The 26,619-nt window shown below is 55.5% G+C and overlaps 2 protein-coding genes across 3 annotated transcripts; both read right to left on the bottom strand.

Annotated features, from left to right (window-relative positions):
* Positions 1–621: 621 nt before the first annotated feature.
* Positions 622–5,816, bottom strand: ORAI3 (ORAI calcium release-activated calcium modulator 3). The gene is made up of 2 exons (XM_068523912.1): positions 4,985–5,816; positions 622–2,100 (listed from the first exon to the last, which is right to left on the bottom strand). The coding sequence occupies exons 1-2, from the start codon at positions 5,243–5,245 to the stop codon at positions 1,438–1,440; spliced, it is 924 nt and encodes a 307-aa protein (XP_068380013.1). The 5' UTR covers positions 5,246–5,816; the 3' UTR covers positions 622–1,437.
* Positions 5,817–7,169: 1,353 nt separating this feature from the next.
* Positions 7,170–25,624, bottom strand: FBXL19 (F-box and leucine rich repeat protein 19). 2 transcript variants are annotated; one of them, XM_068523904.1, is made up of 11 exons: positions 25,301–25,624; positions 23,779–23,979; positions 22,242–22,385; positions 22,034–22,120; positions 21,722–21,940; positions 21,060–21,221; positions 19,413–19,924; positions 12,502–12,665; positions 12,250–12,411; positions 7,712–7,930; positions 7,170–7,603 (listed from the first exon to the last, which is right to left on the bottom strand). In XM_068523904.1, exons 2-11 carry the CDS (start codon positions 23,953–23,955, stop codon positions 7,425–7,427), a joined length of 2,025 nt encoding a protein of 674 aa, XP_068380005.1. In that variant the 5' UTR covers positions 23,956–23,979; positions 25,301–25,624; the 3' UTR covers positions 7,170–7,424. The 2 variants fall into 2 exon arrangements, with proteins under 2 accessions (XP_068380005.1, XP_068380006.1); XM_068523905.1 differs by having other exon boundaries at positions 21,189–21,221.
* Between the last annotated feature and the right edge of the window lie 995 nt (positions 25,625–26,619).

The following is a 26,619-nucleotide window of genomic DNA, read 5'->3' as shown; positions in this document are numbered from 1 at the left end:
ACCCTTTACAAATTTGAGGAAAATGAGGCTGAAAAAATAAATTTATAATGGAAACATGGGTGATGAGATCAGATTCCTTTCTCTTGTCCCAGTTGAAAGATACTGGTTCCTTTTCTCAAATAAAACCATTCCCCATGGGATGGTAAAAGTAGTCCAAGTTTTCACTGACTAGCTGGGTGGCTTTGGGCAAGATCCTCAGCCTTCTTAGGCTGAAGCTTCCTTACCTCTGAAACGGTAATGATAAAGACTTGCCTCTTGAGGTGATTTTTAAATAAGTTAAGTAGGCTAAATAAGACTACCTATGGGAAGCCCCTAGTATGTAGTAGTCACTCAAGAAAGAAACTTACGCTAAAAGAAACTTATCCTAAATCCTCAATGGACGATATAAGAGACCCTGGGCTCAGTAACAAGAGTGCAAAAGCCTTTAGCCTTAGAATAACTCAGTCTCCACATTCAGAAGCTACTGGCCCCTGTCAGCACCACAAGGGGGTCATACCTGGAACCTCCTCTCCTCCACCCCTGCCCTGCCCCCAGGGACACTTGCCTCCACTTGATTCTTAAGAACAAGTCAGCTGTTCCCGACAAGTCCTCCCCTTCACCCCATTCACAGCCACAGCGACATGTGTGAAACACAATTTATTATACAAAACTAGGTGCATCAAAAATTCAGTGTCAGAATAGCTCTGTATTCCAAGGGCTATGGACTGGACCTCCTCCCTTAAAACCTCACCCCAACCCTTGCTAGGGATCAGGCTGGGCACACCGAACCCAGCCCTGAACCAGGAGAGTAGGAACCAGATACAGAAGCATAAGTGTGGGTCTAGGGCAGTGGGGCAGGCATTTGAACCTCCTCCAAATAGGGTGGCTTCCCCTTGGAAAGGCTGGACATATGCCTGGGGTAGAAACACCCAAATCGCTCTACCCAAACACCAAAGCAAGAGGGTGGGACCCATCAAAATCTGAGGATGAGGAAGAAAAAAAAAGCCAATCATAAAATAGATTCTACAAAAGTATAGCAACGATTGGCTGCCTTCTGGGGCAGCTGGGTGGGTGTGTAAGCTTCTGACCTCCACATTCTATATGGGGGCAAGTGGCTAAGAGTCAGCACCAAAGGTCTGACAGGGTCTCCCTGCCTCCCCTCTACCTACCGCCTGAGCCTTGGACTGAGGACCTTCCGCTTCCTCCCTTGCTCCTCCCAGCCCAGGTGTAGAGTAGAATTTCCAAAACCCACGGGACAGACTGACAGGGAGAATCCCTGGGAATGTGGGAGCTGCCCAAGGCCCAGCCCAAAGGACCCTGAGGGCAGGAATCTGTTCTCTACCTGAGAGTGGCCACAGGAAGTGGCTCCAGGCAGGGCGGGGGATGGGGTCCGTAGAACTGGGGTCTCTGGCTGACCCCTGAGGGAGGCGGTGCTCGCAGCTGTGGCTAACACCGGCCTCACACAGCCTGCAGCTCCCCCTGCAGGCGACTCAGCTCCTCTAGCTCTTGCTTGTGGCGGTCGGTCTTGTGAGCCACCAAGGAGCGGTAGAAATGAAGGGCAAAGGCCATGAACACAAGCCCAACAGGTACCATGATTGCCGTGGAGGCCATGGCTGCTTGCCAGCCTGGTCCATGGGCCCCACCACCACCGCCACATGCTTGCCGAGGTGGGCAGGCCTCAGGTGGCTCAGCCTGTGACGGGGCTACAGAAGCAGAGGATGGCTTGGAAGCTGGACTAAGGGAGGTGGCCACTGGTGGCAGAGTCTCAGGCACCTGGGAGGCAGGTACCACAGAGCCTGGTGTGCCCAAGGGGGCCCCGATGGGCACAAACTTGACCCAGCCAACCAGGACAACTTCAGCAAGGAAGAGGAAGGTGCCCAAGGCAGTGGAGAAGCCCCAGGCCAGCTCCACGTAGCGGTGGAGTCGCTGGTGTGGAGACTGATGGACAGAGTTGAGGTTGTGGATGTTGCTAACGGCTTCAATGTGAGGCAGCAGACAGGTGGAGACCATGAGTGCAAAGAGGTGCACAGCCACCAGCACGGTGGTGCAGGCGCTGAAGGCCACCAGCAGGCCCGGCGGGTATTCGTGGTTGCTCTCCAGCTGTACCTCTACCATGGCTACCTGTGGGGACAAGAAGGGATGGGTTGAGTGCCCATAACCTCAACAGTAGAGGGGTTTTCTGCCTGTTGGTGTACATCACTGATGTATCCCTAAGACCTAGAACAGTGCTTGGCAGAGAGAGGGCACCCAGTCTTTGTTGAGTGAATGAATGGGCAGCCTTGGCAAGGCTCTGTCCTGTTCCAGACCTCGGTTTCCCCACCTGGCTATCTAGAGGGCTGGTGGCACGTTTCTGACAATCTTATCTTGTTATAACATAGGGGTTAAAAAGCACAGATTCTGGAGTGGGGCGGCCTGGGTTCATTTTCAACTCCACAAGCTGTGCAACCTTGAGCAAGTGGTTTGGTTCTCTCTGTGCCTCAATCTCCTCATCTGGAAAATAGGGATGGATAACAGCACCTACCTGTCTTATACGGTTGTTTTGAAAATTTAATGAGATAATATATATCAAGTGATAAGAATAGTGTGAGGTACACAGTGTGCTCAGGTAAGTGTTTGCTGCTATTATTAGAGTTAACGCTGAAGTCCAAGGCCAGAGTTTGCAAATTGGCACACCACAAACCCAGGCCAGCTTGCAAACATGTTTTGCTTGGCTCAGACAGTGTGTTTTTTTAAAGAATTACGTTGCCAACTTCTAAAACTCAAGAGATTTCATGTAAATATTCCTATTTCCAGATCCTCTTGGAAACTTGGAAGGTCTGGTTACACCAGGCCCACATTCCTGCATGGCACCGATCAGCTAGGGTTGAGTCATGGCTGCTCCCTTTGGATGGGTGAGGAGGGTCTCTTGATAGCCACAGTCCCCACCCAGCCAACTTGGCATCCATATTGCCAAAGGCCTTTGCAAACACTTGAGTTGATGATCCTGTTCTAGGCTTGTATAAATTTGGACTCTAGAGCTGGACTGCCTAAATTCAATCCTGCCACTTACTTGCTGTGGAACCCTGGGCAGGTGTCTTAACATCTCTGATCCTCAGTTTTCTCATCTGTAAAATGGTCCCAGTAGTGGTACCTACTTCACAGGATAATAGAAGGATGATACACATAAAAGCCTTAAGCATAGTGCCTGGTACTTAGCAATGGTTCAATACAATTTATATAATGTTATTCTAACCCAGGCCATCTGAATTCCAGAATCGGGATCTTTCCCCATGCCTGGTTCTTGCAAGATCCATTAGGTTGCTCTGGGGCTGGGGGAAGGAGGAAAGTGCAGAGCCGGGAGGGTGGTGGTAGGAAGGCAAGGCTGAATATTTTGGAAAATTGGGCCATGGCGGGTGTTAGCAGGTGTTTTCCACAGACAGAGATCTGGGCCAGGCCTGGTCCTGGTTTCTCCCACAGCCTGACTCAGCCTTGATCTCCCCTGGCAGGACTGGGGCCAGTCTGGCCCCCAGAACCTACTCATCTGGCCTCTTGATCCTGCAGAGAAGGTCCTGGCCCTTAAGCTGTCACCCCAGCAACGTACAAGTCCAGCAGCTGGCCGGATTGTCCCCTTGGGAACAGGCTGGACCATGGGGGGCATGGGGGTGGGGCAACTCCCTCAGCTAGGTCCACGGGGCTGCTCCCTTCCCTCTGTGGTCTGGACAGGTGAAGGGGAGCCAGCTCCCTGTCCTGAGATGACCCCATATCAGGAAGGGTGAGCTGACCTGCAGATCCTGGACCCCCATGTAGAAAACCATAGACCTAGGATGACCCTTAGGGGTAGAAACTTTCCCTCTCATCATTCCAATACAGAGGTTGTGGCACAGAGAGGAGCAGAGACTAACGCAAATCACCTAGTGCTATGACCCCTTTTTATCCTCATCTTGACATCCCCCTCATGTTCCTGTGAGGACCCCCCTCCAGCCCATTTTCTCCTTCTTCCTGTCATGATGGTGGGAAACCCTGGACTAACAGTCTAGCCACCCTGGGTCCTAGTTCATCCTATATCCTTCAGCTGCTGAGTGCTCTTGGCAGGCAAAGCCACTGCCCCATTCTGGGCCTTGGTTTCTGTTAACAGGTAGTCTGAGCCATTCTGATGTGTGTCTTGCTCTGACATGCTTGGATCTAGGGTTTGATGACAAGAATCAGCTCACCTTGGGGCAGCTACTTGGCAGGCTACAGAGGGTGCACCCTCCATGATCTCACAATTTCCCACTGGCCTCCGAGGAGGCGGAGGCCTGTCCAGGGTTACGTAGCTGGCCCCAAGCAGGAAAGAGCCAGGACTTGTGTCTGCTAACTGCTCCCCACCCTGGGACCTCCCTCGGTCTCACTTCCTGTGAGGCCTCTGCCCAGGACCGTCAGCGGATCTCCAGAATCATGTATCAGCTCCCTAAGCAGCTTTTTTCGCTAGGGGCTCCCTCACAGGCATCCTCTCTTCTCAGAGCTTTCCTGGGCTACACTAAGCACCCTCTCTGCCTGCTGGGGCCTGGCCGCCCTCCTTCTTTTGGGTGACCACTCCATCCAGTTTGTTCTCTCAACCACCCCACCTCCCAGCCCCCACCCAGCTCTGATTTGCTGTTGAACCTCCGGTGGGGATCTAGTAACCACTTCTGCTGGACCATGCTCCTTTTGGAGCACTTCGCTCTACCCTTGCATAGGTATCCCCCTTGGTGATTTGTCTACCCCCATGACATGATGTGTCCCCTGTGACCCCTTTAGGACTTGCTTATCCTCCCCACGGCCCAGTTTATGCTAGGGACCTGTTTATACACACACACACACACCCACCCATAAGAAGGGACTTGCGGAGTCCCTTGGGACCTTGTTTGCTACCCCTCTTGTACCTCTTAAAAACCGGTCTTTCCCTTTCCTCTACCCTGTCTCCCTTGGGTACCCGTTCACTTTGCCCCCAACCCGGTGCCCCCCATGTGCTTCACCCCCACCCTGTGCGCCCCTTCCCTTCCCTCACCATGGCGAAGCCCGAGAGCAGGGCAGACGTGCGGCTGGAAGCTTTCAGCTTGGCCCGGCTGAGGTAGAGGCGGCGCCAGCTGAGCGCCCGCAGCGAGTGCTGACTGGCCCCCATCAGGTCCAAGTAGCCGCGGTGCACGAACTCCCGGTAGGTGGCCGAACCCGCGGGGCTCTCGGCCTCCGGGTTCAGCGGGGCCTGTTCGCCCGGGTCCCCCTCGCCGCCCTTCATCCTGGGGCCGCAGCACCAGGCGGGCCAGTCCATCAAGGCGGGGCCGAGTCGCCTCGGGGACCCCAACAGGGCGGGCCCAGGCCGGGGGAAGGCCCCATCCCCCGGCGGGACGAGCGGGGATGCGACGGCGAGTGCCCAGTAAGACGTGGCCCGGGCGGAGCAGGAAGAACAGGCGTCTGCGGGGAGCCGTAGGGGCTGAAGCAGGACTGCCGAGGCCGAAACAGGAACTGGGGCGGAGGCGGAGCCGGGGCGGCCACATGATGGGGTGGAGCCGGGGGACCGTCCGCAGAGATCCCAAGGGACCCCGAGACCCCAGTCCACTTAGAATATCCTCTAGGTGCCTGAGCCCCGCTGAGATGAACGCCCAGCCCCAGCCAGTGACTGGGAGTTCCGGGCTCTGGACCACTGCAGGTACACCTGGACACCTCCAACGTCCAGACTCCAAAGCCCTACCTGAACAGTGAACTCCGGGAAAGTGAGCTCATCTAACTGTAGGGACCGCAGGAGACCCTGCATCCTCAATTTCCGGAAGCCCGGTAGGACCTAGGTCTCCCAGATCCATCCAAACAGCCCCCTCCTCCCAGGGCCTCAACGAACACTCGGGTCTTCCCCGCCCTAGCCCCACATCCCCAACGCCGCAGACACACACACCAACTCGGCGGCCCCGGCTGGAAGATTTTGACTTTTATAGCAAACCATATTGTACAGACCCGGGGCCCAGGGGCCCAGCCCGGCTGGGTCCCCCACTTGCCCCCGCCGGGCTGCCTCCTCCCCCTCCCCCAAGCGGCCCCATCCTCAAGCCTTTTGCGATTCCCAAGACCCCCTCCCCTCCGGCCTTTGGTCCGCCCAGTCCCTCCCCCCACCCGCGCACCTCCCCGTTACCTGAGGTATGTGGATAGATTCCCCCCTCCCCTACATGGTACAACCTGGCTCCCCAGGGAGGCCTGGGCTGAAGGGCGGGACCTGGCCCCGCCCCCTCCCCCTGGCTCCCCAGACCCTGCCCCCGCAGTGGAGGAAGGGGCAGGAGAGGGCCAAGAGTCTGTTACTAAGTTCCCACGGCAACTAAGAGGGGCCCTTTCCAGCCTTAGCACTGGCTTTGGGAGGTGTCCATTGGCTGCTAATTCCATGGCAACCAGGAGTGGCAGTTCCCTGGGCAAATGGGATACAAGTTTCCATGACGATGAAAGAGTGGGAAGAGCCAAGCTGGAGGAGTCCCATCTTCCCCATCACTGGGCTGGCACCCCATCCCCACCCCAGGTCAGGAGGGGTGGAGCTGCTCAATACAGTAAAGCAAGAGAGAGCCTGGGGGTGGTCCAGTCCAAACTGGGTGCCCACCGGTCCAGGCTCAGTCCAAGCTGGTCCTGTCCCCTCAAGCTCCGGCTCCCCCAGGTCCGAGGTTCCCCCGGTTCAAGTAACACTTCAGTACAGATGAATGTTCAAGTATAGTGCGGGGAGGCAGGTAGGGGGCTGGGGTACCCCTCACCGCTCCCCAGGGCCGCGCCGAACAGCGGGTAGGCGGGTAGGCCCGCAGCCCCCACTCCTCACAATAGCTGCCATTGTCAGTGACGTTCAAGGAGTCAGGGCTGGGGGGAGGGGACTGAAATCTGGGGAGGGAGGAAGGAGAGGGGTGACCCCGAGGGGGTGCTCCTGCCCCCACCCCTCACTCAGCCCTGCCTTTCCCCTGGCTCCCCGAATCCCCTCATCTCCGAAGCCCGGATCCCCAATTGCTCCTCTGGTTTCCCTTTTTGGCTCCCACCCCCACCCCCCAACTCCAAGTATCTGGTCTTTGTTTCCTGAACCCTTGGTGGTCTGCTTTCTGCCCGCCCCCCACCCCCCCCCCCGCCCATCCTCCACCTCCCCCAGCCCCCTGGCTCCCAGTATCATGTGTGCAGATACCCTTTCCCCATTCTCCCTCCCTCAGACTTGCACCTCAGCCCCCCTCCCACCATCCCTTTGGCTCAGCACCCCCCAGTACCTCTGACCCACTCCCCCCAGGGGATGGACAATGAAGCAGGTGGAAGGGGGAGGGGATGGGAAGGAGAGACCCCCAGAGATATCAGTGCAGGGGGTAGAGAGGGGGGAGGCTGGCTCAAGTCCCTGGGCAGGAACCCCTAGTCATGAGGTGGGGAACCTGGCCTCCTGGCAGGGGTGAAATGGAAGGCCTGAGGTCCAGGCTCCTGATGAGTCCTGGGGGAGGGTGGGGGGCACCCAACTAGCTGTCCTTGAGAAGTAGCTTCTCCTCTGGGCAGCGGAAGGGGCCAGGGGGCCCGGCGGCTGCCAGCCGGGCACAAGCTTCAGGGGAGAGCTGGCGGCAGGAGCGCAGGTCTAGGCGGCGTAGGCGCGGGCAGCGGCGGAACAGCGGGAGGCAGTGGTCCGTGAGGCGGTGGCAACCTGGGGATGGGGCAATGGCAGCTGAGACCAGGAAGGTGAGTAGCGGGTAGGCACGGACCACAGGGACCAAGAGGTTAGCAGGATGGACAGACAAGGGACCACACTTACCGGCGAGGTTGAGGTGCACCAGGGTCTCTCGGAGCGGGGAGGTGGGGGCCGTGAGGAGGTGGACGCTGGGATCCCCAACGTGGGCGCAGTGGCTCAGGTCCAGGGCGCTCAGCTGGGGTGCGTGGCGCAGCAGAAGCCGCAAGGAGGCATCCGTCAGCTCCAGGCCGGCCAGGCGCAGCTCAGCTACCCCCTGCAGCCGCCCACGGCTCTCCGTTTGCCCTGGGCAGGCAGAGAAGAGGTCAGTCTCCTGGCTGCTGCCATCCCTGCACCAGCTGTGTCTCCACACTCATCCCTCACCACCCCCTAAACCTGCTCCCACTATAAGGGAACCTCAACTTGCATTCTCTACATGGCTCATGGCTTGCTCTTCTCCCCCAAACACACACAACTCGACATCATTTCATCTGTCCAGTGCTCACACTGCCTTCTCAAGGAGGCCTTCCATGATTACTCCACCTGAAACTATAACATTCCACATACTCAAACCCCTTCCCTGCACTTTTCCCTCTTTTTCTCACCATCTGACATATTATATATTTTTCCTCTCGTCCCACTAGAATGTCACTTCCATGAAGGCAAGAATTTCTGTCTTGTTCTTGCTCTGTGCCCAGGAATTGGGGCATAGGTGCTCAGTATGTAGTCACTCATCCAACAAATGACATCCCCGACGGAACTGCCATCCCAGAAGGCTCCTCTGGCACATCTCTCTCCTTCCATGATCAGTGGAGTCCCCATCTGGATCCCTTCACCACTGGGGCGACACCACTCCTGCCTGAACTCCTGCCCCAGCCTCCTCACTCACTCATCCAAAGGGAGCCATTCTCAAATGCAAATGGGACCACATCCCTCCTCTGCTAAAAACTTTCCAAGGGCACCTCAGAGAAGTCCAATCTCCTTGGTAGAACATTCCAGTTCCTACAAGGTCTCACCCGTCTCAGCTCCAAACTCCTCTCTCTCCCCGCCAAATACTTGGGCCAAACTCCACAGGGGACCCTACCTCAAGAGATTGTGCCTGGGGCCACCTGCGCTCAATCCCCTGCCTGGCCAGGGTCCCTGGCTTTCTGGTCCGAGCTCAGAGGTCTCCTCTTCCTCTCTCTCCGGGGTAGAAGAGCACCCACCCCTTATCTCTGCACCCAAAGCTTTCCATTTATTGTATCTACCACAATCCTGCATTTCCGTTTTTGGTTTTTGTAACTTAATTCCCTTGGTACACCAGCAGCCATTGCTTGAGCACGCACCGTGGGCCAGGCACCAGCTAAGTGGCTGCCTGCCCCTAGGCCAGCGGCTCTCCAACTGGAGAGGCTTCTGCATCTCCCTGGCAGCGGGCCCCGCCCCCAGAGTTTAGGGAGTCTAAGGTGGGGCCTCAGAGTTTATTTTCCTAATATGTTCTCCAGGGAATTCCCTGGCAGTCCAGTGTTTACAACTGTGCGCTTCCACTGCAGGGTTCGATCCCTGATTTGGGGAACTAAGATTCCCGCATGCCGCCTGGTGTGGCCAAAAAAAACCAAGTTCTCCAGCGATGTTGAGCTGCTGGTCCAGAGACCACACTTTAAGAACCACAGCCTTGGGAGACAAGTTCTCTGATCATCATTCCTGTTTACAGATGAGAAAACGGAGGCTTCAAATCACTAAACAACCTATCCAAGATCTGAATTAACAGAGCCAGGACACCAGGCCTTGTGACTCTAAGTCCAAACTCTTCCCACAGCGCTATCTGCTTCCCAGACACCAGCCTAGCCCCTAAATAAACTAGATCAGATGTCACAAAGTCAGGAAGCTAGCCTACACAAGTGTTCTATGGTGTCTGCATAGTGCTAAAAATTTTCTTAGTGACTAATGCTACATAAAAGGACTTTTTTTTTTTCTTTTTTTTTGCCACTCCACGCGGCTTGCAGGATCTTAGTTCCCCGACCAAGGATTGAACCTGGGCCCTCAGCAGTGAAAGCTTGGAGTCCTAACCACTGGTTTGCCATGGAATTCCCAAAAGGACATTTTTATAAAGAAATTTTTGATATGGAGCTTTTCCTTGAAAAATTGTCAGCTCTGTCATCACCGGGCTACCCCTTTCACCTGATGATGAAAGCTGCATGGTGTACTCCCTAACGTCCTGCACCAAGCCCACCACTACTGTAACCTGCCAGGCCACCAAGTCTGTGGGCACCTGACTTGGCAAGCTCTGAATTCTACCTCTTTTTTTTTTCTTTGAGGAACTGAGAGCCTGGAAAGGGGATATATCTGCAGATGCCCTCAACCTCGGGCCACAGCTAAGAGCCAATAGAGGGAAGCAGAGGAAAGAGAGGTCACATGTGGCTGGGGCGGGAGAAGTGGGCATCAGGGAGGTTTTCACTGAGGTGGGCCTTCGAGCATTTGAACATGTGGAGAGGGAACATGGAGAGAAGCATAGCTAGGCAGAGAACAGCAGGGGCAAAAGCAAGGAAGTAGGAAAACTTTCAGTTTTGCTCCAGGAATGCTGCATGAAGCCAGGGAGCCAAGATGATAAAGGTGGGTGTAAAGTCCCAATGAGAATTTAGGCCTTGGAGGCCTGGACAGCTCACCTTTGCAAGCTCCTGAGAAAGGGGCTTAGACTGAAGTGAACTGAAGCAGGAGGAGATGGAGTCAGTCTGCCAGACAACCGGCACTTTCTCACCTCATGCAACGCACTGTTCCCAATGCTCAGTCCAACTCCAGTAAGAGTGGGCAGTGGGTGGGTGCTCAGGTCTGGCTCTCAACCCCTCTGGGCCTCTGGGGCCTCATCCAGAAAATGGGAAGAATCCTAGTTCTTCCTCTACTCCCCTTCCAAGACTGCTGTGGAGGGGTATGGGGTGGGAAGAAGGGAGCCATGAAAGAGAGCTGTGAAAGCAAGGTGCTGGGGTGAGCGGACGGTCCTCACCCTCACAGAGCTTAAGAATCTTGTGGGAGGAAACAGATATTAATCAAATCATTTCACAACTGTACAGTGATATGCTGGGAGGGGACTGTTCTCTAGAAGAGGGACTGTAATCTCAATGGGGGATAAGATCATGGAGGGCTTCTAGGAGGAAGTGACATTTACGCTGAGGCCTGAAAGACGATTAGGTGTTCATCAGGTGAAGGAGGATAGAGCATTCTAAGCAAAGAGGAGGGGCAAAGGCCCTGGGGCTGGAGGAAACGTGGCAAGGAGGCTGAGGTGGCTGAAGTGTAAGGACACCATAGGTCAGTGGGAGCCAGACCAGCCTTTATCGACTGTGGTAAAATACTGATCTTCATCCAGAGACCACCAGGGAGCAACGAGAACGAGTGTAGAGCATGGGGTGACGTGGACAGATCTGACCTTCTAGATAGTTCCCCAGCTTCATTATGGAGAACAGACTGGTGGGGGCCAGAGAAGATGCCGTGAGTATCCCATCTCCCGGCTAGAGCTAGACAAAGAGCCCCAGGCCTCAGCATCCCCACCTCACACCTCTGTATGACCCCCAAAGTGACCAGGCCTGTGCTCACCTGACCAGCCTCAGTTCCCAGCATCCCCCTTTGCCAATATGGTTCTCACATCTCATAAAGCTGTTTCTTCCTGCCTCACACTCCCTGGGAAAACGCTGTCCCTTTCAGGACTCAGTTCAAATAGCACCCCCTCGAGGAGGGCTTCTCTCACCGCCCTCCTGCCCACCACCCGCCCCCCTGACCACAGCTCTCACCATGTCACGCCATAACCTTCTACTTCTGAGTCTCTTCGCATGACTGGGGTTCCACCCGGGTGGGGAGTGGGTCTGACTCAGTTTGAGGTCTCCAGGGCCCTACACAGGGCCGGACCCAGAACTATGTGTGCCATAAAGCTGACTTTACATGGCGGGGGACCTGGGCCTGACCAGGGCAAGAGGTGGCTGGTCTGACTTGGGAAATGAAACTACCACCTCCACACAACCTCCCAAGTCAACTGGCTCCCTCTTTCTGCTCTGTTCCCTCAGGAAAATCCTTATCCTTTTACTGTAGAACAAGAGGATCGAGGGGCCAAATCTGTTGCTCAGTCATATTTTTGCTGGGTCCACACATGAATTTTAAAAGAATCTGAATTAACTGCCATCATTTAAAAACCAGGATATTTCACAGAAAATCCTTATTTCTGGCTCCTCTTGACAAATGGAACTGACCAGCCACACTGGGCCTGCGTTCTTCCACAGCGGTCACCGCTGCTCCCTCTGGCGAAGGCTCTCCAGTAGTGCCCGCCACACCCAGAGACTTCACTCACAATCCCCTGGCTTCTTGCAGAATTCTGTGTCATCCTCCTGTCCTATATTGTGTTTCACCCCATAATCATCTTCCCCCTAGAAGGCAGGGGCTACATCCTCCTCCTCCTGTTCCCTCAGCTCTGATCACAGGGCCCAGCACACAGCAGGAGAGTGAACGAATGAACAATGGCCAAGCAGGGCCTGTCTACTCAAACTCATGTGTCCTGTTCTTTCTTCAAATCCTTTAATACCCAGCAGGAGTCAGAAGAGACCTTGGAGGCCTCATACCCCCACCTTGTCCGACCCCTTCTACAAAGGAGCCAACAGAGGCTGCACCTGGTTTGGTGTCTGGCGGAGGCAGCAGCAGCTCTCGGAGCTGGGAGTCTTTAACATCCTCGATCCAGCGGAGGTCCAGGAGCCGCAGGGCCGGCAGTGGGGCTGAACCCAGGGCAGAGACGGAGAGCCAGGAGCAGCCAGAGAGCACCAGCTCCTGCAGGCCTGGGGGGCGTCGGGAAACTGGTGCTAGGAGGACTCCGTCCCAGGTCTGTCCCCCTCCTCCCCCAGGCCCGCCTCACCACCCGGCACTACCTTGCAGTCGGTTCAGAAGCCACATGAGCTGCTTCTTGGAGACACCTGTCCAGCTGAGGTCCAGAGCTCGAGGCTGGCGACGAACCACACCACTAAGCATGGGCGGGGTCAGTGACTTCCGCCGGCTCAGGTCCATTCGAGGCCACAGACGCTTGTCGTAGCACCTGTCGGCCACAAGGGGGAGACAGAGACCTCAGTCCTCAGCTCTCAGGGAGCCCACAGTTCCCCACCCCCATGCTAACGGGTTCACCCCAGCTCTCTCCTGGTCCATATAAGATAGCGGGGAGGGCAGGAAGCCCCAGGACCCAGGCCAAGAGCATTGGGTTCAGGAGTCAATTCCATCACTAACTGGATGTGAGACCTTGGGCAAGTCCATTCCTCTCTCTGAGCCTCAGAGGCCTTGTAGAGATGACAGTCCAGACTCAGCCTGCCCACAAGGTTGTTCTAAGCTCAAATGGGGTTACTATAGTTAGCGGGCCTTACAGCTGCTAAAGGGTTCTGCCGTTCTGCCAAAGACACACGCACCCACCCCTACACACTGTATTTGATGGAGCCCCAAAGAGATCTTCCAGCAGCTCCCCATCCCCTACCTTGGGCTTCTTATGGTGGCTGTGGGCACTTCTCATCCTCTAGTAGTTTCTGCCCTTGATCCGCATCTGACCATCCTGAGGACCAGCTGCCCAAGGCTTGACTTACAGCCCTAGTCTCTCTCTTTGATTACTGTATCCCTTCAGCTAGAATGGAGGCTCCACAAGGGCAGCCCTGGCTTCTTCCCCTCAGCAGCCCCAGTGCCCAGCACCGGGCCAGGTGCATAGTACATTACCTGTTGCACATCTGTTGCATGAATGGATGATGCCAAGCCAGTGTGAACCACTCAAACCTCCCACAGAGCACCCCCTACAACACACCTCATTTATGGCTTCCCATTTATTCACTCAGTCAGTGCTTATGGAAGGCCTAGGAGGTCCCAGGTATTGAAACCACAAAGACGAATGAAGCCTCAACAAAGTGAAACAGGTTTGTTTGATCCTGATCCCAGCATTTCTGAGAGCCTTGACTAGTCCAACATGCAGAGACCTGGAGAAGGGCTTCCCAAACGTATTTTACCAGGGAACCCTTCCCCATCTCTCCCAAGGTCATCTACTAATACTTAGTAGTACACTGAAGTTCCTCAAGACTCAGTCTGAAAAGTTTCTTCTAGTACAGTAGTTCAAAGCCATGTCAGGAAATTACCACTGGGCTAGATGAACTGTGTCAGAAGCAACAGGGGTGAGGAGGGATGCAGGAAGCTGTCTCTTACCTCCCTCCCAGCCCCCATTCTGGAGGCTTTCCCTTCAAGAAACCCTGTGCTGGGGCAGTGATGCCCAAACTCTAGTCATTCGCTATCCACTCATCTGCAGAACATGAATTTATGTTTAAATTGCTTCCCCTCTTTGAACTTAAAACCAGTATTGTTTCACATAAATATGTTAACCTTAGAAATAAACACCATAAAAACAGGCCAGGGTTACTAAAGTCTAGCTAGGTGTTGCTGTGGCTTTTGGCTACCATCTAAAGACTATTTTTATTAAACAGGGAGATAAGTATTAGAAAGGTGTTAAAGATATAATAGCACCCAATGGAGAGATTTCCTTTTCAAAACTATCAATAATGGAAGGATTAAGCCATGTTTTTGTGCCACTTACAACTGCCAGGCACACTCCAGAGCCCCGGGTGACATTTTAGGGAAAGCTGCAAGCACAGATACTAAGGCTTCAATCTGAACAACTCCACCCCTCTGTCCCACCTGCCACCTCCTACCATTTCCCCCCTCTTCCGGCATTCTAGCCTCTCCCTCTCCGGTTCCGTCCACTCAACCAATAAACATTTGCAAATCTCTCCAATTCTAAAAAGGAAAAGGAAAAAAACAAGACCCAAAATAACCCACCTTCAACCCAGCTTCTGCCCCTAGGTCCTGCCCCTTTTCTCCATCTTACTCCATCCAAAATCTCTCTCTGCTCACTCCGACCCAGTCTTGAGTTCCAGCTCAACTGCCGCCACCACCTTGAAGCCCTCCTGTATCTTCCATTGCTAGAAGGGAGCCCTTCCCCCTGGAGGCACACACAGACCACCAACTGTTTCTATATCGTACTCCACAAGAGCCAGGCCAAACCACCTGCCCACCTATAGGCACATGCTGTTTGGTGCCAACACATTTTGGCACATGTGTGACTGACAGAAATGCCAACCACCCCAGATCACTCAGGGCTCAGCTCCAGTGCTTCCTCTTCCAGGAAGTCTCTCCTGACTTTTCCTGGCTATAGCTAATTTGTCCCTTTGCCCTTAGATGACCAGAACACTGGGTTTAAAGCTCAGAGTGGCAGCCAACAGTCACTGAGGGCCCTACTAATACTAAGTGTCCAGGCATGGAACAATGAGAAAACAGGGGGGTGACAGCTAAGTCCACAGTAACTGAGGCAACAAGGGACATGATAAGAGTCAATGAGAAACTGGGAGGGGGAGCTTCCCAGGGAGACAATGCCTGATCTGAGACTTTAAGGAAGGCAGTAGTTAGGACTTCCCTGGCGGTCCAGTGGTTATGACTCCAAGCTTCCACTGCAGGGGGCACGGGTTCGATCCCTGGTCGGGGAACTAAGATCCTGCCTGCCGCGCAGTGTGGCAAAAAAAAAGAAAAAGAAAAGGAAGGCAGTAGTTATTCCGGTGAGGGGAGGAAGATGATGTGAGTTCCAGATGAGGAAGAACCAGTATCCAGACCCAGTGCACAGAGAGAAAACAGAGAGCTCTGAGAACCCGAGGCAGCAGAACAAAGGGCAATTCATCAGCTCCCCTGAACGATGAGGATGACGATGACAGTGACTCTAGCACGAACATCTAGTGTTCACTGAGGGTTTACTGCATTCTGTGCACTAAGCATTTAACCTCACAACAGCCCTAGGAGGTAAATACTAGTCTCCTTTTTAGAGGTAAGGAAAATGAGGCCCAGGGAGGTTAAGAGACTTATTCAACGTCCCACAGCTATTAGTGGTAGCAGAGCCAGGTCATAAACCAGGCTAGTCTGGATCGAGAGCCTGAACTCTGAAGTGGAGAAGAGGCGGGGGTGAGGCTAGAGGAGGCCCAGGGTAGGGGTGCCGTGGCAAGGAGGGCTGGAATGCCAGGCTGGACGGCTGTGGCCATAGAGCTCAGAGGTGAGGAGTGTGAGCTGTGGGGATCTAAATCCCAGCTCTGCCACCTCTGTGCTTTGAGTGACCTTAGGCAAGTCACTTGCTCTCTCTGGGCCTCCGTTTTCCATACCATAAAATGGGGTAAAGGCAGCACTTATTTCAAAGGTTTGCTGCAAAAATGAAGGGAGAGGAAATTAACTACACTTCCATTTTTTTTAAACAATGATTGAAAAATATTAAATGAAAGATGTTAAAAAAAAGAAGAAGGGAGATAGTGCAGGACCCTTCTGAAAGGGCTTCTCTAAAAAGAAGAAGTGTTTAGTGCAGTCGCTGTTCGTGTCCAAATGTCCAACAGGACCGTGGAAGTTCATTGTGAACGTGACAGGGAGCCATAGCCAAGTTCTTTCTAGATTAGAGAATGACACTTAGGCAAGAGGTCAGAAGAAGTCTGAGGCCAAAGCATACATCAAGCCAGGGGAGGTAGAGCTTGATGTCCAAATGCCTCACCCCATTCCCTTTCCCCTTGACTCAACACCCCTGACCAAGCCAGCACCCTACTAAGCCCACCTCCAAATCCCCAAATTCGGGTGCAAAACCTCCCTCCTGCAGAGGCCCTCTGGGGCCACAGAGCCAGACCAGCCCAAACTACCACCTGTAAGGAATGCACGGCCTCCTGGCTCCAACCGAAGACAGTTCTTCCTTCTCAGCTCTCTGGGCTCCCTGCTGCCACCGCTGTCCTCCGATCTGTCCCCCTCTAAGTCTTTACTTCTAACCCCAACTGCCTTGAACCTGGGGTCTAGTTCCTTCCTTGCTCATTTCCTCCGAAGTCCCAACCCTCTCCCCTGCGACTCAGCAGCTCCCCCAGGCCTTGTCCACCCGCCCTCCCTCCGCTTGCCTGGGCAGATCACTCTGCCACCTGTTTCCAAGAGAAGATGGAAGGCACCAGACAGGAAAGCCTGCAACCTCCTGCTCTCCCACCTACAAATTTCTATCCCACTCCACCCTACCTCTTTCCACACTCTATCCTGATTTCCTCACTTTCATTCATTCACTCACTCGACAAGTGTTTTTTCAGTACCTACTGTATGCCACATATCTTAGAAACGAGGGACACAGCAGAGAACAAAGAGATCAAGTCCAACCTCAACTCCAGGCGACCTGGCTCCAGTGCCCTCACCCCCATGTAGCACAGCCAAAGATATCAACGCCTCCTTGTAGCGAAATCCAACTGCCACTTCTGGTCCTTGGCCTCTCATGACCTCTCATCAACACCCGACCCTGTTCATCACTCACTCCTTCCTCAACCTCTCTCCTTCAGGACACACTAGTGCCCTCGATCTCTCTCTGCCTGTTCTATCTCTAACTCACAAATGCTGACATTCTGATTTCTGCCCTCTTCCTTGAAGTCGCTACCTATAGGTTAAAAACTCCCGAACTTGGATCTTTCTTTTAAGCATCAGACCTGTACATCCAGCTGCTCTCTCTCCTGTTTGTTCCTGACTGGCCCAAAGGCCTTTCAGACCAAACACGGCAAATCTGAGCTCTTGGCTTTACCCCGGAACCTGCCCCTCCTCAGTATTCCCAAGCCTGGGCCATGGCATTGCTGCCCACCCAGGCTCATGGACCAGAAACTCAGTTGAGAGTCACCCTGCTGCCCCCACAGCCATTCAGTCACCAAATCCAAGCCATTCTGCTTCTTAAAAAGTTCCCAACTCCAGTCCCTCCTCTCCATCCTCACTGCCCCTGCTTCTGTGCCTAGGCTGGCCCTGATGAAGAGGCCTCAGAAGAGCCTCCTGACTGGTCCCACGGTGCCCCCCGCAGGCCCTTGCTCCACCTTCCCCTCATCCTTCTCATCAAAAGCCACTACTTTATTGAGTGTTTAGCACCCTTCAGGTACTGTGCTAAGTGTTTTGCAAGAACCACCTCATTTTATCCCTACAAGGTATTGATATGAACCCAGACTACAGACAGGAAAAGGGAGGCCTTGATAGGTATAGCTATCCACCCATGGCCGTTTCATCCAGGAAGTGCAGGGATCACAGCTGGTGAAACCCATGGGTGCCAGACTCCAGGGCCCAAGCTGGAAACCACCGTCCAGTCCAGCTTCTGTGCTTCGTCCACCTCCAGTCACAAGTCTCCCCTTGAGGCAGAAATCGGGTCCTCTTCAAGCTCTGGATCCCAGTGCCAAACACAGGGCTGGCCCTGATGAAGAGGCCTCAGCAAACATTTCCTCAATTATTACTTGGGGCAAGGGTGGTGATCCCCAGCAACTGCTGTAACTATTTGCTTCTATGTTGCAGTTTGACTGGGAGCTCTTCAAGGGCACAGATCTGTGTTCTGAGGATGTAAAAGTCTGTGCTTTCAGTAAATATTTGTAGCTGAGTGAGTAATAATGTTTGCTGTTAAGGCACTGAGAAGTTTCTCTTCCCTAAGTACTGTCCTCAATTTTTTATGTATATTAACCTACAAAAACACTAGCAAGTAAATGCCTTGGTCCCCCTGGTTTAACAGATGAAGAAATTGAGGCACAGAGAAGTTAAGGAACTAGCCTGATAACATACAGCTAATCAGAGGAAGAGTAAGATTCACCTACGGGTAATTTACCTCCAGAGCCTACCTTCCTCTCTTCTTAGCTCTATAGCTTCCACGGAGACCAGAAAGTATGAACAAGCACCCCAAAATCCTTAGGAAAAGGACTGAGGTTTGAGGTCAGCCACTAACTGCACTGTGCTTTCAGGTGTCCCTCATTCCCCCACCTCGCAGGGCTGTTATTATGAGGAACACATCAGCTAATGTTTGCAAAGTGCCCAACAGGATGCCTGGCCCACAGTAAGGGCCTGGGAAAGAGTCTGGATTTACTCATTTAATAAAATGTTTTTTGAGCACCTACACTACCCTTTGTCCTGTGCTGAGAACATAAAGCTAAAACAGATACAGTATCTGCCCTGAACAGTTTCATGGGAACATGAAAGTGAATTAAGGCTTGTCAACATGCAGAAAGCCTCTATGTGCTCTTTTGGTGGGGGGGAGGGAGGGTACAGATGGAGGAGTGTTGTAGGAGTTTGATGGAGAGGCGGGGGGGTTGCCAGGGGCAGGACCAAAGAGGAAGACCAGGGGTTTGGGAGGATGACCACCATTTCTGTAGAAACAAGACTCAGAAAGCAGTGGGGAGATGGGAGGAGGGTAGGCAGAGGGTGCTGGTGGTGGCTCTGGGCCACAAAGAAGTTCCAAGCAGTATCAGGAGGCCCAAATATGGCTGCCTCTGGGAGGACAGAGGCCACTCGGCAAAGGGCTTTCTTATGTGTAAGTGCGACCAACAGTGAGACTGTCCTCAGCAGAGGGAGAAGAAAAGCAAGTGAGATGATGCAGGCAGAGCAGTCAGCACTATGCTTGGCACATACTAAGCACTCATAAATGACAGTTATTAAGAGGAAAGGTTCTGGAGCCAGAAGGACTGGGCTCAAATTCCTGGTTCTACTGCTTCCTCTCCACAGGACCTTGACCTCAGCTTCATCTGAAGAATGGGATAACAGCACCCACCTCACAAAGTTGTGAGGGTTCAGTGAGCTCATATATAAAAAGCAGCCTGTACACAGTCAACACGGAAGTACCACACCGCAGTACGTACATCCTACAGAAGCATTATCATTACAAGAACAAGGCCCAGGGAGGCTCCGGGATCTGTTACAGGTCACACAGCAAGCGAGGAGCGTGTGGGCAATGGAACCCAGGCCTGACCAGGCCACTCACCAGCGGCTCCAAGTCCGGCAGACTCGCATGCAAATGCAGAGCTCTCGGGGCCCGAGGTGCTGGAAGACTCGAAGCCAGGCGGCTCGGGGCAGGGGGTGGTCGGATCCGGCAGCCAGAGGCAGCGTGTCGGGCTCGGGGCTTCGAGGTGGGGGCCGCACCACGTGCCGCTCCAGCTGTGGGGGCCGGGGCGGGGGGGCGGGGCCCAGGGGCCAGCTGAGGAGGGGCCCCCCACTGCCAGGGCGCACAGCCCGCCGCCCCCCGCGGTTCTCCTTCTCGCCTGAGCTGCCCCGGGCTGGCCGTCGCCCATTCCGGGCCTCCCCAGGAGCCTCATCCTCACTCAGGGATGTGCCTGACGAGTCGGAGTCCGAGTCGGAGTCTGACGAGGACGAGGAGGTGTCAGGCACCCGCTCCAGCAGCTGGCACATCCGCTTGAAACGCTCTAGCTTCTCCCTCTGGGGTGATGGGGACGGCACCGCCGGGCCCTCCGCAGAGGCCAAAGGCGGCTTTGGTTTCTGCGGGGAGAGAGGAAGGCTGTTCTAGGGCCTGGCACATTCCTCCCCACCCCCTATCCCTGAGGAGTCACCAAGGGATGAACGGCCCGAGGGACAGTCCTGAGTTCCAGCCCTGGCTCTGCTCCTGAGTGACGTGAGGCCTCAGTCAAGCCGTGGCCCTCTCTGGACTTTTCACTATCCTTATCTGTCACATGAAGGCGCTGATCCAATGAATTAAGTCTTATGGGTCTCACTAGCTTATGAGTTTCCAAAAGCAGTGAGGTGTGGAGAACAGTTACAGGTCTAGTTTTGAGTACTGGCTGGGCTATCCATTCTCTGTCTGACAATGGGAAGCCCCTTTCTCATCATCTACAACATGGAACGCTGGACCAGACAATTTCAAGTGTCTCTTCAATGATGGGACAGTAACAATGACTGTCTGGCCCTGGGTGGAGCCTCCCATCCTGACTCATGACATCCTCACAGTGCTGGGATGGGGTGGGCAACTTGGGCCACTCTTTTTAGACATGAGGAAACTTAGGCTCAGAGGTTATGGGACTTGCCCAAGGTTACAAACTGATAAATGGCAGAGGCAGAATTTGAACACAATCAGGCAGACCCTGGCATTCAGTGTGTCAGTGCAAAGTGACATCTGAATTCTAGCTTTGCTGTGTGACCTTGGACAAGTCTTTAAACCTCTCTGGGCCTTATTTCCCTAGTACATTTTCAGTTTACAAAGCTCGTTTACTTTAATGTCATTAAACAGCTCGTGGCATAGATGGGGTAAGGGAGGTAGTATCATCTCCATTTCACTGATGAGGAAACTGAGGCTCAGAGCAGCTGACAAGTTGCCAAGACCAATCAGGGAGTCAGTGGCTGAACAGGGATTTGAACTCAGTTCTTTCCCCTTTAAGGTCTGGAAAGACAAGGCAAATGGGTCAGACGATACCCCAAGGGTTCTTGGGAAATCCGGGGCTCTTGTGGCCTGGCCCCAACCCACTCTCCCCCTCCACTCTTCCCAGGGGCCCAAATGCCCATCATGGCCAAGTGGGGCTGGGGCAGGACAACGTAGGCAAGAAGGGACAGATTTCTGTCTTCAGGGTGGAGGGTGGGGCACGGAAAGGTGGGAAGGGGAGGGAGGAGGTCCCCGGCACACCTCCCAGTTCTCGGGAGGGAGCCCAGGGTGGCAGGACGAGAAAGCCTGGCTCGGATTCAGAACCCTGGGGGGCAGAAGGCCGGGGCCGCCTGGGTCCGATCCTCGGAGGAGGCAGGCGTCTCCACCCACCTTCTTCAGGTGCCTCTCTCGGCCTCCTTTCACCTACCAAGGCAAGAAGGAGATAGGGGGAAAGGGAGAGACGCCATTAGCCCCGCACTGTCCACAAAACTAAGATCTATGCTCTCCTCTCAGACTACAAATCCCAGAAGCCCCCAATCTCAGGGAGAACTCTGAGCATGCTCACCTTGTAACCAGTGTCTTGGCTCACTGAGCATGCTCTCATCTCCTCTTTCTTCCCCCTCAGGCCCTTTCCAGCCCCTCCTTCCTCCTCTGCAGCAGCTAATTTGAGCATGCTCTCTGCCTCTTCTCTAAAGCACCCAAAGCTTCCCTGTCCAGTGCCATTTGCCTCTCACTTGTACCTCTCCACCATACTGAGCACGCGCCATCCTCCCACCAACAACTCCTGAACTACATCTCCCTACAATCTCTGGGGGAAACCCATGAAGCACTATCTCCCAGGGCCTCCTCCCCTCCAAAAGGAACAGGACTACAGCTCCCAGAATCCCTTAGGCTGGACCTAGTGAGCATGCTCCCTGGCTCACCTTTTTCCTTGGGGTAGGGGGCTCATTCCCTGCCTCCCTCTCCTTTCTTTTGGGGGGCCCAGGCACGTCCTCTGGGGGGGGCCCAGCAGGTAGGGGACCCTTGCGCCTGGGTGGGGGTGGTGGAAGTGGCGGCTCCTCCGTCAGCTTCCATCCACTCCCCAGGCTGGCGCCCTCCTCGCCGTTGTCAGCCCTGCGGCGGCCTGGTCCCTCACCTGAATCCTGGGGAGATGGAAGCTGGGGGTGAGGTTCTGCACAGATCCCCAACCTCCCACCTACCCAGAGCCCAGCACCCAGACAAGCCCCAGCCCCTACCTTGCTGGTCCGGCCTTCCTGGGTGCAGCGAGGGCACTCCCAGCAGTTGGGGATCTCTGCATTGATGACACCCTCAGCCTTCCCCATCTGCAGGCAGAGGGCAGGGAGTGGATGTCAGGTGCCAGCAAACTCAGAGGCAGCCTAGCCCACCTCCTTGCTCCCCGACAATCTGCCCTACCCCAGCCTCCAGGGTCCCCAGGGCCATCACCTTCAGGCAGCCAGGGTGGACGATCTCGTTGCAGATTGTACACTCCATGAGGCTCAAACCAAATTTCTCTTCCTCTCCCTCCACTGTGTCCTCCTTCCCAGCCTCCCCACACAAGAGGCATACAGCTGTGTGTGGGAGCACAGGCTGTCGGGGGAGAGGGGGCGTCAGGGACCCCAAAAGCAAGCAGCAGGAGAAAGACCCTTCTTTCTGGGGATCCTGGCCAGCTGCTGGATGAGGTTCAGAACCCATGGGCCAAGCTGGGTCAAATCCTGAATTTGCTCCTTTTTGGCAGTATGACCTTGAGCAACCGATTTAACCTCCTTACATCTCTGTTTCTCCATCTGTAAAATGGGGCTAGGAATTTTTTTCTTGCAAGACTGTCATAAAAATGAGATAATGCAGGAAATGTAGTTGATACATAGTTATTACTGCTGTGATCGTTGCATCTGGATCCAGGGCCTTTGTGACCCTGAAATTGTAGCTGGCTTTGGGAAAGGAAGAAGACTATAGGCAAACGTGACAATAATACCCAGAGAGGGCTGGAGGGAACACAGCAGCAGCTTGGGGTGATCCTGAGTTTGCTCAGTGAGCAGCGCAAGGATTGCCCTGGACCCCACAATAAACCCGGTTTTGGCAAGACCCCTGGGAACACTAAAGGCAGCTGGCTGGTCCTAGAAAAAGGAGAGTGGCCTTCAGACAACATGACTTTGGAAAAATCAGTGGTAATATTGAGTCATATCAAGAAGGTTGTGAGGCAGGCTCAAGGAAGCAGCAGGTGGGGAAGAAGGAAGGAAAGTGAGGCAAGGGTTGGGGGAGAAAGGAGGAAAAGGGAGGGGCTGTGGGGTAAAGCGACCAACAAGGAAAGAGTGGCTACAGGAAAAAAGGGAGGTGGCGGCATGAGGGGGACCCAGGATGCAGCTGGCTCCTCATGGCTGCTGGGGAAGGACCACTCTCTGGAGCCCTGGGAAGCTCAAAGGATGAGGAAGCTGGGAGGAAACCCACGTTTCTTGGATACCTACTGTGTGCTGGGCCTTGTAGCAGGTACATTCATATCCATGCTGTTTAACCTTTACAACTCAGCAAAGGAAACATTTCACAGAGAAGGTACCTTGAGGTTCAAAGTGATTTGCTCAAGGTCACACAGCGGGTAAGACTGGCCTCAAATCCAAGACCACTCTAACAGGTGAAAGGGAGGCCAAAGAAGGCAAAGACCTATTCACAGGGCCAGCTCTGGGAAGGGGTACAGGAGGGCCTGAGCTTTCTATGGGTCTGTACCTCTGAAAGTTGGGAAAAGCGTGAAGGTACAGAGTGGGATGGATTCTTCTGTACACCCTAACACTGGCCCCAGCTTGAAGCTGAGGACAAAAATGGGCCTGGAGAATATTTGAACAAGCCAGTGAATGAATGAGTGAACAAACAGCAACTTTACATTACACTCTAAGCAGTCACCACCAGTCACCCAGAAAGGCGCTGGGGCTGGCTGGGGAAAGGTGCCCGGAGCCCCAGGAGTGCCCACTACGGCGGGGGCAGAACTCACGGCAGTGCACTGCCGGAGCAGGCACGACTGCTTCATGCGCCCGGGCCCCCCAAACTTCTTCATGTCTCGGCAGAAGTGGCAGTCCCCGCACTCAGTTCGCACACAGGCCCGGCAGCGGCGGCAGCGGGTTCGGCGTCGGCGCGCTCCGGCCCCCGGCCCCCGGCTGCTCGACGACATTGGGGGCGTCAGCAACGCCGAGGGCTGTGGGTGGAGGGTGGCAAGGTCAGGGGCCCACTGGGGCCCAGGCCAGGGAGACTCCTGGCAGCTTCCCCCACTACTAGGCAGCCAGAGCTTGGCTTCCTACCCAGGGAGACAAGGAACAAGGAGGTGTCCCTCCTGCAGGGGGTGAGGGGAAGCACTCCGTCTAGGCAAGGCCACTCTCTCCCTGAAGCAGCTCACCCGGGCCCTCTGGGAGCCCCGAGAACTGGCTTCCGGAGCTCACTCCTGCTCTGACACTTCATCGTGCCGCCCTGCCTAGGCCAGGGAGGACGAAAGGACACTGAGAGGGACATGGGCCCTCTCCACTGACATCCCCACAGCAAAGCTCCTTGGAAAGCCAGGGGCTCCTTGTCTGTGGAGTTACCTTAGACAGGTCCCAACTCTTCCCCTGTTACCCAAATGTGCTCCAGCCCATGCTCTCCCCAATCTAAAATGCCCCAGATTTAGCTCCCAAATACCCACAGATTCCTGGGTGGAAGCTCCAGACCTTTCCTACTCCCTCTCTTCTCTCTCTCATAAGCTACTAAGACCCAATCTCTCTTCCCCTAAAATCTAGATTTCCTCACCGGATTCAATGGTATCCTTCTTCCCTAACCCAGTCCCTAAAGAGTCACTGTGTTGCCCAACTTCCCAGTGCTCGGAAACCCTCCCTGAGATGCTGCTTCAGAGCCCCTCCTCAGCCAAAAATCTCAACTCCTCTGCTCCCCACAGAGCTCCGTCTGCTCTAAGACAGCCTCCTCGTGGGTCTCTCAGGTCAACCTGGGCAATCTCCCAGATTCCCTGGGATTCTCGAATCCAGCCTGACATCTCCACAGAACTCAAGATGGGCTCAGTCCTACATGTGTACCCCCCGCCCCCAGCTTCCCAAGCTGCTTTCCACTCCTAATTGTCTAGAATCCCTTGGGCTCCCCTTCCCATGGAAACCAGATCCTCCAAGATCCCATACAGACTCAGCGGGCCTGGAGGGTCTCTTTATGGCCAGAGTCTTACCCCAGCTTCCCCCTTTCCAGGGACTTCCAGACCCATCCATGGGGGGAAGGGGCCCTCCAGCGCTCCAGGGGAGGGGCCTTGGAGGGCGGCGACTGCAGGCGGGGATGGGGGTCTGCAAGGGGAAGCAGGGTCTAGGAAGGAAGGCCAGTTCCCCAAGGTTGAGAGATAACAGGAAGGAGGGTTGGAGATGAGGAGTTTGGAGCAAAGAGAGGGTGAGGCTGGGGGCGGGTAAGGTAGAGAGAGGCCGGGCTGAGGATGAATGGGACTGGGAGCTGCCCAGGTCTGGGGGTGAGGAGGAGCCGCATGAACCCACCTCACACGTGTCCCGGGAGCCATCTCTCCCTTCTCGGCAGCTCCCGGCGGGTCGGCGGCCATCGGCGGCGGGGGGGCCGGGCGGCACGGGGCGCGAAACGCTCAGAACGCCGGGGTCCACGGCCCCCCGAGGGCGCTCGGCCCCTCCCTCCGGCGGAGGCCGGGACGGCGGCGAGTGGAGATGGGGGGCGCCGGGGGCGAGGCCCTCCCACGGGCTGCGGCGCGGCCCTTCCAGGGGGAGGTCCTGCTCTGGGGGGCTTAGTCCCTCAGCCCCCCCAGGCCAACGGGGGCTCCTCGGGCGCAGGGTGCACAGCTTCTGCCCGGGCCCCACTCAGTCCGGGGGTCCGAGTCCCAGCTCCCCTCCCCCCACCCCGCCCCGCCTCTCCCCGGCGCCCCCGGCCCTTTAACTGGCCCCTTCCCGGCCCCCACGGCCCAGGGGTCCTGGGCCAGGCCTGGGCCCCCCACCGTTTCCGGGGTTCAAGCCCCGCCCACCGCCGGTTCCCGGGGAGGGGGGGGTCCCTGTAACCTGCCCCCCTCCCCTGGGCCCGCCCCTGGCCTGCGGCCCCCTGCCCGACTGCTACGGGGCGAGCAGAGGGGGGTGAAGGAAGCTGCTCGGCCCCGCCCCCCCAGCCTGCGCGCGCCCCCGCCCTCTCCCCCTCCCCCCAGCGCGCGACCCTCCGGAGATAGGGATTTAAATAAAATTTGAATAAATCCCCTTCCTCAAGCCGGAGGCTGGAAGGAAGGGATGGAAGGGGGCAGGAAAAGGGGGAGGGGGCAATTGGGGTGTCTCAGCCCCCCTGGTCCCCCGGCCCCGCGCTGCTTCGGCCCGGGGCCCTGGCCGCCTCTCTCATCCCTCCTGAGCTCCTTCCTCCTTCCTCCTCTCTTCCCCCTCCCCTCTCTCCTCCTTCCCTCCTCCTTCTCCTCTTTACTCCCTCCTTCTCCCAGAAGAACCCCGCCCCCTGCCCCCTCCTTCCCCCACCACCTCCACTTTCCAGGACTAACACGCGCAGGGCACGACGGAAGTCGTGGTCCTGCGGACGCTGGTGCCACCGTGGGAACAATGGGACGCTGGGGCCAGCGGGGACTACAAACAAGATGGCGGAGGACGTGCCAAATCGGGAGCCGAGGGTGCCGGGAGTTATAGTCCGGTTGCCCCGAGGCTCCCCGTTGCAGAGCATAGGGCAGCGGGAACGATGACTACAAACAACATGGCCTTCTTCCCCGGCCCGACCTCCTTCCCAGGCACTCACACGCCCTCCTGTCCACAACCCTCCGCGTGTGTGGTACCTGACGGGAGTCGCAGTCCATCTGCTGCCTTCC

This window comes from Eschrichtius robustus, chromosome 16 (genome assembly GCF_028021215.1).
Source record: "Eschrichtius robustus isolate mEscRob2 chromosome 16, mEscRob2.pri, whole genome shotgun sequence".
Classification (NCBI taxonomy): domain Eukaryota; kingdom Metazoa; phylum Chordata; class Mammalia; order Artiodactyla; family Eschrichtiidae; genus Eschrichtius; species Eschrichtius robustus.
The sequence above is the reverse complement of the archived record's forward strand: the minus strand, read 5'-3'. Positions and strand labels throughout refer to the sequence as shown.